General features: G+C 36.0%; 1 protein-coding gene and 1 long non-coding RNA gene across 2 annotated transcripts in view; one reads left to right on the plus strand and one right to left on the minus strand.

The window, feature by feature from the left end:
• LOC149805318 (uncharacterized) overlaps positions 1–13,043 on the minus strand; it is a 34,779-nt gene that overhangs the window by 13,112 nt on the left and 8,624 nt on the right. Inside the window, exon 2 of the long non-coding RNA XR_016418712.1 lies at positions 10,763–10,943. This is a non-coding gene — a long non-coding RNA (uncharacterized LOC149805318). The remainder of the gene's footprint in view (positions 1–10,762; positions 10,944–13,043) is intronic.
• LOC149805319 (uncharacterized) overlaps positions 1–13,043 on the plus strand; it is a 179,609-nt gene that overhangs the window by 12,147 nt on the left and 154,419 nt on the right. The window contains exons 2-3 of the mRNA XM_089949229.1: positions 4,903–7,898; positions 10,501–10,670. Of these exons, the coding sequence (XP_089805355.1) occupies positions 5,678–7,898; positions 10,501–10,670 (2,391 nt within the window). The 5' untranslated portion in view covers positions 4,903–5,677. The remainder of the gene's footprint in view (positions 1–4,902; positions 7,899–10,500; positions 10,671–13,043) is intronic.

The raw sequence follows: 13,043 nt of genomic DNA on the forward strand, positions 1-13,043 counted from the left end.
TTGAGATTGAGAAGAAATTCTTAAAGTCTTTTCTGGCAAATATTTGTTGCTAATGTCTCTTAGGTGATTTTTAAAGATGGCCAATTAATTAGGACTGTAATTAAAAATGACATATGACAAAATCTCTTAGTCATTTTTTAAAAACATTTTGCTTTGTAATAATTTCCTGGTAATTCTCTCATTTCAGCATCACTATGGTATACACTACCTGTAACATCACATAGTAAACTTGTTACAAGACATGTATTTGTAACACTGATAACATTTCTGACATTTTAATCAAAATATAACAAGATATGTTTTAATTTCAGATAAAAAAGCTAAGGGTACTTTTTAGGGAACTTTTAGCATAAAAGGACAGAATTGTTAATTGTATTGCTAAAGGGAAACAACCCAAAACAGTTTTATTACTAAAGGGAAACAACCACAAACAATTTGTTAAATTATTTTATATCTTAGTTTCTCATAGACCAGAAGAGCTTATTGGATGGCTTTTTGTCCCTCTGTTGTCTGTCCATTTGTCTGTCCATTAGCATTCCTAAACTTCTTGGAGGATTTCATGAATCATTACACAGAAATTCATGCCATGTCTAGTTGGTCCTAAGGAAAATGGTGCCTCCAGGACATCCAGTGTGGCCACCACAGCAGTCATCTTAAAAATTTGTTATCACTCCTCCTCCTGAATCGATGGTCATATTAGCCTGGGGTTTTCAGTAAAAGACTTATTACGATGAAAAGAGACTAGTCTGAGATATAATATGCCTGTATTGGCAGTCATCTTGAAATTGTTATTATTTCTTCTCCTTCTGAATGGAAAGTCATGTTGACATTGGATTATCATCAAAAGATTTGAGGTCTGGCTGGTCCTGAATGAAAATGGTGCTTATATGATGTTTATTATGGCCACCAGAGCAGCAATTTAAAATCTTGTTATTGCTACTCATTCTGAATGGATGGTTGTATCAACATGGGGTTTTCGTTAAAAGGCTTATTATGATGTCTGGTTGATCCTAAATGAAAATGATGCTGATCTGATGTCCAATATATCTGCCAACATGGCCATATTGAATATCCTGTTATTGCTACAGCCTTTCTGAACAAAAAGTCATCACATCGAGATGTGGTTTTAATCTTTTTGTATAAAAGTCATCACATCGAGATGTGGTTTAGTCTTCTTATGATGTCTAGTTGGTCTTAATTAAAAATGATGCCATGAACATCCAACATGGCTGCCAATCTTCTTATCACTACTTTCTTTTGCAGTAATTATCATATCAGCTTTGGGTTCTCACTGAAAGTCTTATTATGTCAAGTTGGTCATAAACAAAATGGTGCCAATCTGATCTCCAATATGGAAAATTTTATTATCCCAATGTCTCCTAGAACGATAGTTCATATTGACATTGTATTTTCACCAGTGTCTGGTTGGTCCTAAATAGAACAATGCTAATATTCAATAAGACCACTGTGGCAGCCAGCCTGAAAATTTATTGTTAGAAATTTTCAAGGCAGTATGGGGTTATCACTTAAAATAATATCTTGATGATCCTAAATTAAAATGGTATTGATCTGATATCTAATATAGCCAGCCTCTTGGCCATCTTTAAAACAAATTTTCACTGACAGACTCTAGTCCAACATACCTATCTGACCTCACCCATGTGTACACATCAGTAAGATACTTAACGCTCCTCTTCTGACAATCATATACTCTTTATTCCCACTATGAAAACAAAGTCATATGGACAGCGTTCTTTTGCATACCAGGGCCCAGCAACGTGGAATGAATTGCCCACTGAACTTAGAGACAAAGACAGTGATCCCATTTAAGAGTTGCTCTCAAAAATCACTTATTTCGACTGCAGGAACAAACTTAAAGACCTAATAATGTTTCCTACCTTAAATATTCTCAGCATGTTTTTTTCTTATAGGTGTTGTCTAATGTTGTAAAGCGCTTAGAGCTTCTAAAGATTAGGTGCTATACAAAGTCCTCAGTATTATTATTATTATATGTGAGTTGTGACGTGTTTTTCAGTGTTCACTAACATGAATGTATTGTGGATTTTTTGGTTTGCTTTGCTTATAAATATTACATATTGCATCATGTCAAGAAACCATTTACAGAAATGCCAAGAATCATGGAAAGATATACCTCAGACCACAGTATTTGGTCCTATCAAGTACCAGGATGGTGCTAAACATAAGTTTGCAGTACACTTCTTAGACAAAGAAAACCAAAACAAAATTATGCTCCCACCCAAAATAAAAACCTCAAGTAAGGGTATGGCAGGATGGCAAAGTATTGTTTTGTCTAAACAGTGTAGTATTCCTTTTGATGCATTATGATATTGGGTTACAATAGTGTCCAAGAAAAAAATGCAGAGGTCAACAGGAGTTACTGGAACATGAAATACAGGTCATCAAGTGTTGTTTTATTCCTTATGCCTTGTTAGTAGATGGCTGTTTTTTTTAGGGTTTTATTCCTTATAGCTTGTTAGTAGGTGGCTGTTTTTTGTTTGTTTTTGTTTTTGTTTTCTCTTGTTTTACTAGTTGCATGAGCTTACAAAATTTAAACATTAATAATTAGTAATTATTCCAAAAAGATTTTCTGGAATCAAGGAAAAATATATCACTCCAGATTTAAATGGTCAGCCAGAGGACAGTAGAAATGTAATGAAATTTATTAGGGATGACCCCATGATACTTTTCATTTTGGTCAAGAGTTGGGTAGTGTTAACATTTTTGGATGTTAAATATCTACGGTTGTCAAATGTGATCACAATTGTATATATAATAAACATTTAAGTGTACTGTGTCACATTACAATGGAGTTATTATTTTTCAGTGGAAAAGTAACACAGCATCATATCTGTACTGCTAGAAGTATGTAAAGTATGTGGAATATGTAAACTTGATTGTGCGGAGTATGTAAACTTGTTTTGTGTGGATGATGTAAACTTGCTTTGTGTGGAGTATGCAAAATTGCTTTAAATGGTGTATACAAACTTGCTTCGAATGGTGTATGCAAACTTGCTTGGTATGGAATATACAGAACTGCATTGAATGGTTTATGCAAATTTGCTTTGGATAGTGTATGGAACTTGCTTTGGATGGAATATGCAAAACTGCTTTGCATAGAGTATACAGACTTGCTTTGAATAGAGTATGCAAACTTGCACTGAATGGAGTATAGAAACTTGCTTTGAGATGAGATCCATCAATATTAATGCATTTCGACCTTCATTCTTACAAAAGCTGTTGCTATTCCAAAAGTTATTGGTGTTTCGATAGCTGTAGGTTTTTCAAAAGCTTAATATCTTACTGCAGAATTGTTAGGTAGATAATGGAGATTCAAGGATAGTTCAAGGAAAGAACATGTATCAAAGAACGTGTTCTGAATAAAGATTGCAGCTAAAATTAGCAAGAAATGTGATATTAGGATAATGATCATGAACTGTATCATAAAGTAAATTAAAAAATATGGGAATGAAGGTATATATTTTCCAAATTCACACTAAAACTTTTTCTGAGAAAATCAGGCTGACATGGATCTCATCCATTTAAATGGTCACATACTTGCTACAAATCACATGTTGTATTTTGTTGTATATAAAAAAAAGTCTTGATAAAAACAAAGATGAATGCTTGAACTGGAAGAACATAGAGATGTGTTGAGTTTCTTCTATTTACACAGAGCCTCGTTTTGAGAACAATTAGTGATAACAGGTTTGACCACAGACCCATAGCAAGTCTGTGATAAAAGGTTTGACCACAAGTCTGTGATAAAAGGTTTGACCACAGATCCATGGCAAGCCTGTGATAAAAGGTTTGACCACAGATTAATAGGAAATCTGTAATAAAAGTTTTGACCACAGATCCATGGCAAGCCTGTGATAAAAAGCTTGATCACAGATCCTTAGGAAGTCTGAGATAAAAGGTTTGACCACAGATCTATAGGAAATCTGTAATAAAAGGTTTGACCACATCCATGGCAAGTCTGTGGAAAAAAGCTTGACCACAGATCCATGGGAAGTCTGAGAAAAAAGGTTGGACCACAGATCCTTAGCATGTCTGTGATAAAAGACTTGACCACAGATCCATAGGAAATCAGTGATAAAAGGTCTGACCTCAGGAAATCAAAGATAACATGCATAATGCACAGTACTCACTGTAGGACTGTGAAAATTTTAATTCCACACTTCTGAATATAAAACACATAGAACATCCACCATATACAGAAACTTGTCGACTATATGTAAAATTGAACTGAGAATTGAGGACAAAAAGCTAGAAGCATAGACATTTACTTGACAGAGTTCCGATGCATACTTTGTATTTTATGTCATGTAAAGCACTCAGCACATAGTTGCCTAATCAACTTTTGTAAGATATGTCTGGATTCAAAATATGGTCGTTGAAAAATATTGTAAGTTTGGGGACATGTGCAGTTAAATTTCCTTAATACAGCCCCTCTGTAACTCTGACTCCTTTTTAACATGGCCTTATCTGTAATTCAGCCTTTTCTATAAGCGAGCATTTATTTAACTCAGCAACCATCTTTTGTCTTCTGTGTCAGCTTGTCTTCTCTGTAATTCGGCCTCTACTTTAACCCAGACTCTTGTAGTCTGGCCTCCTCTGTAGCCGAGCCCTCCGACCTCCTCTGTAGATTGGCAGAATATTTTGATTCCAATAAGACTTTACAAATACTTATTGAACCTCCAGATACTGTTCACCTCTTTAGAAAGGCCAAAATATTTGGCCCTTACAGTGTCTGGCTTAAGGAAGTCTTGCTGCAATTCCTAATTTACATTTCCTTTGGATAAAAAAGATTTGGATAAATGAGATTTTAGTGCATTTTTTAAACTGCATATTGTCAGTTTTATATTTTTTTTTTATTTTCAGAGATAAGCCAAGGCAGTGAACCCATTGACTTCATTGGACCCATTTAGCTAAGGCAGCATGTCCTGTTTGTTAATGGTCAGTGGGAGAAAACACATAATAGTGAGAGGAGTTCCACACTGTTAATGGACAGTGCGAGAAAACATACATAATAGTGAGAGGAGTTCCGCACTGTTTTAAATCCCCTGAGAAACACGAGTGCACAGGAGTCAGTAGATAAAAATATTGTTTCCTCACCTGGTTTGAATATCAAGGAAATGTGATATTAATAATAAAGTCTGATATAACTATCAGTGAATACATAGTCATAACTGCTTCTGTAACATGATAACACAATGACTTTACTGAAAACCAATTCAGTTTTAAGTGTTTATTTTGACAGTATGTCTCAACATTCTTTTCCTTCAAGTTAATAGACCTGTGACAAATAGAAGCTTTACCATATGTTATTAGGATAGTGATTGTCACCACAGTTGAGGGCATCAAGTCAGACATAGAGTACATACTGTCCACGCAGTCCATTATAACAATGCAAATGTTCAACTGATCTGATAAGGAAATAGATAAATACTAGTAATGTATCTCTGTAGCAATACTGAAGAGATATCAGTAATATGAACAGTATGGTTAGCGTGACAGTGGTACTTAATATGTAACATGGAGACATAGAATGACTGCACAGATTACACTGGTGTTTAAAGACAAATCATGAGCAGACCAAACTTTATTTTGTGTGATGATTGAAAAGAGATGTGTCCATGAATAAATATTGTCAGCCATGGATGAATCAGTTGGAGAGAATGAAGCTTTTGTGCAAGATGTTATGGCTGAACTTGATGCCTTCCATGTCACAGAGAAGTCTAAACAAAGACATTCATCAGGGGATGGTGATGGCAATTGGCAGAGGCATTCACAGGGTGCACAAAGCCAGGAGTCTGATCAAAAAGACAGATCCCAATCACATGGCAGAGTGTTACGAGCTCCATTACAGTCTGCCTCCACAAAGACAAGTTCTATTAGTGCAAACATCAGGAGATCTTCTAACATGCAATCGAACAACCAGCAGGGACATTATAATACTAGAGACCATTCCAATGCACAAGACAGTAGAGAGGCAGAGTCCAGTGCAGAGGGGATTGGGGAAGTTGGAGCCTCCACAGCTGTCAATGGGGGCCTTGCATCAGGCAGTCGTATGGCAGCACTGCAGAGAGCAGGAAGCCCATTACTGAAGTATGTTCACCCCCAGAGTCAGTCTGTTGTCAGCAGACTGACACGGCCTGCTGCAATACCTGGGTCATCAGCTGGACAAAGTGACACTAAGGACAGTCAAGATGGCAACATATCTGCTAAGAAAGAATCTGAAACATCTTCTGCTGGCAGCTCTCTCTCAGCATCCAACTCTTCCACTACAGAAGCCAAGAGACCTTTGAGTGCATTATTATTCAGAAGGCCCCAGAGTCCTTTAGTCAGTGGAAGACAGAGCCCACTTGTTTTTAGTACAACACAGGAACAAGGTAGCTCCTCAAATCCCACAAGCCCAGTTAACAAGGATGCAGAGGTAAGTCCTACTTCTGGTGATTCTTCACAACAGCAGCAGCAGAGTAGGGAAGCAATCAGAAATAAGCTTCGGCATAATAGTTTCAGGCTGAATGATCTTTTGAAAAAGAGACCCTTTGTCAAGGCAAGAGACCAGAGTGCAGAGAGAACTTTAGGTAAGATGGGGTCATCACTTGAAGCCAGAGACTCAGCACTAGGTTCGGAAAGCATAGATCCTGAAGCTTGCAGTGATGACATGTCAGCTAATGTGGAACAATACGAGACAGATAATTTTGAAGCTGACTCTCTTGTCTCGAAGGTGAGATCTAGGAGTTACCTCAGATCTCGCACTGGAAATGGTTCATCTATGATATCATTTCGGTCAAAACCTGTCAGTGTCTCAGATGCAAAGCCAAGTGACTTAACTAATGGAAAGGAAGTAGACTCACTTGTGTCTCGGCTAGACTCCGTGTCAACTTCTGTATCTGATTCTCAGTTGAAATTTTCTACATTAGATTCCCAGTCAAAGTTTTCTGATCAGTCTAATTCAATCCCAACACAACAGTCTTTGGAATCCATCTATTCTAAAGCCTCTATGTCAATTGGCAGTGGTGATATGTCTCAAGGGACTGATACCTCTCATGGTCAGGAACAAGAATTTGTCTCCAGTTCTAGGTCAGATGATGAGATCAAAACTAGTCAAGATCATCTAGCTTCAGGGGATGCAAGCATTGGGTATTCTAATCAAAATATATTCAATTTAGAAAAAACTAAGAATGCAAACCTTGTGTTTGATTCTGAGGACATGGGCAAGGAAAGACCAATCACTGAAATCCAGGAATCCAAATCACCAAAATTATTGACGGCCTCATTTCAGAAATTAGCTGAACTCACATCAAAGAATTCAAGGTCAAAGTCAAGTGAGAGACAACCTCGGTCTCGCTTAGCTTCAGCTCCTGGTGTCATTTTAGATACTGAACCTCACACTTCTCCACGAACACTGCAGCTTATGCGTGGAACTAAATCACATGATGCTTCTCCTGACCAGGAGTTAATGCGACAAAATTCTGGGGTGAAGCGGACGTGTGCTGTAACAGATCTGGACAAAGCCATGCAAGATCGAGACAAGCAAAAACTGCATGCCCTTTTCAAAGAGAGCAGCAAAGATTTTGACGACAAACAGATAATGTCTTCCACCCCAGCATCAGCTAATATACCCCTAACCCCAGACAGAGAGGAAGAGACAGATTTAGATGCTTCTCCAACTGAAAAAGTTGCCACTAAACGTATTAGGAGCCCTAAAGTTTTTAAGGAGGAAAAGGCAATAGATGAAACTCGTAGAAATCTAACCAAGAATGTAGCAGCTGCACCTTACAAACCAAACATCAACTTGGAGGATGCTGTCAAGTGGCCTCTTGAGGTGCCAGGGAAGTTGGACATTAGGAAGATGGAAGTATTCGAAGGTAAAGCTAGGTTCATGCAGTTTGGTATATCTGATTTTGTTTTTCTCTTTCTAATGAAATTCACTTGTCATTCCTTCCTGTGGCTAGATGACTCAAATTTAAAATGGGATTTCACAGTTTCATAAGGATTTGCTGATAGACAAAATTACTGAAACAAGGAACAAGAAGACCCATGCATAATTTTTCCAATATTTTCTCATAGAAGTGGTGATTCCCACACTGGTATTTTCATGATGGGGAATGGTGAAGTGTAAATCTTTATTCAGGCCAGTTTTTGTGTAAAAATAGTATCAATGAATCATTTATATTTTAGCAATTAAGGTGATTACTGGTTAGTAGCTTGTACTGACTCAAGATAAAGTTTGCAGCATATGCCCACTATCAGCACATTATGATCATATCACTAAACGATATGAGTTAGAGATGCATGTAATAACAGGGACATTGTGCGGTTGCTAAAACACTTTTAAAACCTGATTGAGCAATCAAAGCATCACATTACTGAAATACAAAATGTCATTTAAGTAAGCACTTGATTTTGGAGCTTGAACTAAGTAATAACATGATCTTGATGGTAATAATGTTTACAAGCTTTATCAGGTGCTCACCAAATTGTTTGTGCATGATTTTAATGCAGACACTCAATTGGAAGGGGGACTCATAAAGTTTAGTATGGATTCATCCAGACACTCAGTTTGAAGGGGGATTCATAAACTTTATCACAGATTCATCCAGACGGTCAACTTGAAGCGGGATTTTCATAAAATTTAGCACAGATTCATCCAGAAACTCTATTTGAAGGGTAATTTATGAAGTTTAACATGGATTCATCCAGACACTCAATTTGAAAGGGGATTCATAAAATTTTGCATGGATTCATGCAGTTGTGCATCTTTTTGAGAGAATATTTATCATAGTAAACTTGTCATCTGCAGGATAAATGTGTGGATGGCTTTCATTTTGAAAATAGTTAATCTCCTTTTGAAAGGAAGCAACGGTGGGCCTAAATTTTACAGATATCTCGATACGTTCTTTTAAAGTGTTATAAAATCAGTTTCTCCGTCATGCGTTTTAGAAAGATAGCTTTCTTTCGATGCAGGAATGGAGAATTTTCTTTGATTAAAAGTCAGGAGCTGAAAAGTATTGATGAAGCAGTCATCAATATTTTTCTGTTAATTTTAGAAGAGACGTAAGTTGATTTCTATTGAAGTTGATTTCTATCAAAGTTGATTTCTGTTGAATTCAAAGTTGTAGGTGTTCTTGCTTCAGTTAGATATGAAAAAAAATTCTACATTTATTAGGGCCCGATATTGAGTTGTTTGAGTACAACAATAATCATTTTTGTCCACCCATCAATCTATCCCTTCATACCTCTTGTAACCATTGTAATTCTACATCCTTTACACATAGTTGAATGCCATTTGGTAGGTGAATAGCCTATTATTTGTTGATGTGCTTCCGAGAGGTTTTGTTTGTTTTGATAGAATGATTGCCTTTATTCCATCCATCTTATATCTACAATGAGGTAGATTATTGCAACCAGATTAGCTCAGTTGTTATATTCAGCAACACTTGATTGTGATTTCATGTTTCATTGCCTCATATACCTAGATATATGCCATTTGCTTTGTAAACTCCCATTTCAGATGTAGTTATAGGCATATGTCCCTTTACAATCAAGTTTGTATTGTCAGATGGGCTGTTGCTTGCATCTGGCATAGCTGAATCAGCATATTTACCTTGACATTTAACTTTGTAGTGTCACATTGGCTGTTGCTTGCATCTAGCATATTTCCCTTGGCAATTAACTTTGTAACATCACATGGACTGTTGCTTGCATCTAGCATATTTCCCTTGGCAATTAACTTTGTAACATCACATTGGCTGTTGCTTGCATCTAGCATATTTTGCTTGACAATTAATTTTGTAACATCACATGGGCTGTTGCTTGCATCTAGCATAGCTCAAGAACCATTCAGCATATAATGTCTCCTTGTCTTTCATGTGCCGTTTATGTGTTTAGTGACTTTTTTCAGTGCAGGACCCAGTATGACCCTATCACTTTTTATTTAGCAGGAATAGTATTGTAAAAGATATGTTTAGTTGAGATCATTTGGGGAACATCTTTTAACTGCAGTTTTCTAAAGGTATTGGCAATGTTTTTGGACACATTTTATGTTGTTATATATATTTTATGTTGTTATATATATATGTTTGTATCCCTCTACCTGTTTAGTTGCTCCCTGTTTTTTTCCTTTATCTTTAGGCAAAAAAATGGCAACAATGGGTCATACGCCTATCCTTATGGCAATGATGTAAGAGTTGTGTATAACTTTTAGCAAAAGGGAGGGATATATAAATTACATGACATCTTTGATTAGTTTTGAATGAAATTTGTTATATCATGAAAGTAAGTGACAGTCTGTCAGTCAGCCTTAAGTCCAAAGTTCAATTAGAAGCACATAAAATATCAGAAGTCATGTTAGCAAATGCAGCTGTTTCTAGCTTGAAGGATTTGAGACATACAAAAAGATTAACAACACAGATTAGGTTTTGGGGTATGAATATAGTAGCTAACCTTGCTTCATGGTTTTTTGTCCAGGCCAGATGCTGCTAAACTGGTTGACATATGCCATTGACAGCAGTCATTACTTGCGACTGGTCCTGACCAAACATGACTTGAATGTTGTGGCTTGTCAGTTCTGTACCTGCCTGATTGCTGCTGGGGTTATCAAACAGATTGAAACCAAGGAAAAGGAAGAGGTGTTCAAGGTAAGGTTCTTTTAGAGTTGTCTCCCCTAGTCATCATCATTTTTGTAGTATTTTTAATAAGTCTGAAGATTTTTAGGTAGGATTTTGCTTACCTGGTTGTTTTTTGTCCCTTTGTCCATCTTGTATTGTTCATCTGGTAGCAGTTGCTATTTCAGCTTCTTGTCAGCCAGACGTCAAATTTCAGGCAGACCTTGCAGACAACATCCTGGCATGAAGGCCTTTCAAGTTTTTCTACAAATTATGCTGATCCATCATCAGATATTGCTGCCATTTCTAAAAAAAAAATTAAAAACATTTTCACTTTAAAAACTGATAAACAGAATTGGACCAAATTTGGAGAAAGCATCCTGGTGTGAAAGCCTTTCAGTTTATAATGTAATTTTGGCCACCAGTACTAAAAATAGAATAACCTTTAAATGACTTCCTCTCAAAAAACAGTAAACAGAATATGACCAAAGTTGACAGAGCATCTGGACATAAAGGCCTTTCATATTTACAAAGCTGCCCATTTACCATCAGATATAGCAAAATTTACTGTAGGTGGAGACATTTAAACAATGATGTTTCAAAATCCACTAAACAGTAGTCGAGTACGTTTGATATAAAGAATCCTGACTTGTAAAGCCATCAGGATTTTGTACAAATGATGGCAAAATGCCATCCAATATGGTCACGATTGCTCAGAAGAGAAAAATATTTTAAGTTTTTCAAAAACTGCTAAAGAGATTTTTGAGCAAATTTGACAGACAAAGTATCCTAAAAGAATTTTCAGGTTTGTTCAGTTGATGCCAATCTGCCTTCAAATACTGCTGCTACTACTGCTAATAAAGAATCTTCAAGCGACTTCTTAAAAACCATCTACCCATCTAGTTTATGAAGAACACAAGTGTGACCATGCTTTTGCTTCTACATGATAGCATTATCTGGAAATGTTTTCCAGCAAATGAAAATGCCCTGAAAGCAGAAGGGCAAATCAGCCATTTAAAAATCCAGACAGTTGACAGAGAGGAACAGTAAGACAAGAAAAACACAGGAAAGGCAACAGTTACATTTTATTGGACATTGAGTAGATTCAGCTGTATTATTTCTAAATTTGGAAATAAGCTTGCTGTCCCCTGCTTCATTTTTTAAAAAATACCATAAAGACTATCTTGAGAGGTCTGGCAAAAAGTGCTTGAACCATGGGTTTGGGAAATGTAAATTTAAAAAAAAAACAGAACTAGAAATCATTAAAGCCCAAGTGAACTTTAATTTTTTTGTGCTTGAACATAATATTGTCTTCATTACATCAGTGCACATTTCTAAACTTTTCAACTGCATGCTTTCTAAATTAATAGTAGTAGTATATGATATATAACTTATGAAAAAATGCTGACTGCCTTACTGAGAAGGTCTTTGTAGGGTTGGGATGCCTGAAAGGAGCAAATTTCTCAAATAACAAAATTTTACACATTTTGACAAAGTCTTCTGGCTTGAAGACCTTTCGAATTATACAATTATGACTGTCAATACTTAATATAGAAAATCATTTTAATGACTATTGCAAGAAAGACACAACAGAATTTGAGCAACTTTAGCAGAAAGCTTACTGGCATACATCTCTTGCAATATTGGACGGGTAATGCAGATGTGTCATCAAATAAATGAAAATAAAAAGTAAAGAAATCTTTGGAGCACTTAGAAGAACCTTTTCTACATAGAGCATTCTGCTGACTTTGAGATGAGCAGTTAAATCCCCACTTGGGCCTCCAGTTTTTGGTTTTTGCTGTTTCTTTATGTAATAATGGTCCATGAGATAAGATATCAGTTGCAATCAGGAAGTTAATTTTTGACAAATTAGTGTTGGTAGTTTTATTATTGTGTGAGGTTTCGAGGATATTGCAAATATTGAATATATTTATAGATTTACTTTATTGATTCTCATAATTCAGTAGTGGTATATGTTCTACCTCAGCACACAATTCAACAGTTTGTAAAAAAAATAAAAAAGGTCCAGTAAAACTATTAATTAAATTTATGCCAGTTGATCAAACAAGTTATTGAAATAAATTTAGACTAAATATAAAAAAAGGTTCTTTCAAAATACTACCATTTAAGAAGACTATTTTAATGTTATCTGTCAATTTTATGGCTTTATTATACTTTTTGTACCTCCATATTGACATGTTTGTTTTCACTGTTGGGATTGACTCAAGGTAGGTAAGTGAGGTTTACCTATCCTAAATATTCAAAGGGAGACAATAACTGCAGACTGTCCCAAACTCTGACTACATTATTGTCAGATGTGACAGATATTTGGCAGCACAAAATTGTCATGCTGCTAGAAGCCAGAAGCACTACAAATATCTTGAAAGTGACTTTTTATGGTTAATT

The sequence above is a fragment of the Sinohyriopsis cumingii genome, chromosome 2 (assembly GCF_028554795.1).
Source record: "Sinohyriopsis cumingii isolate HCF-2022 chromosome 2, ASM2855479v2, whole genome shotgun sequence".
NCBI classification, from domain to species: Eukaryota; Metazoa; Mollusca; class Bivalvia; order Unionida; family Unionidae; genus Sinohyriopsis; species Sinohyriopsis cumingii.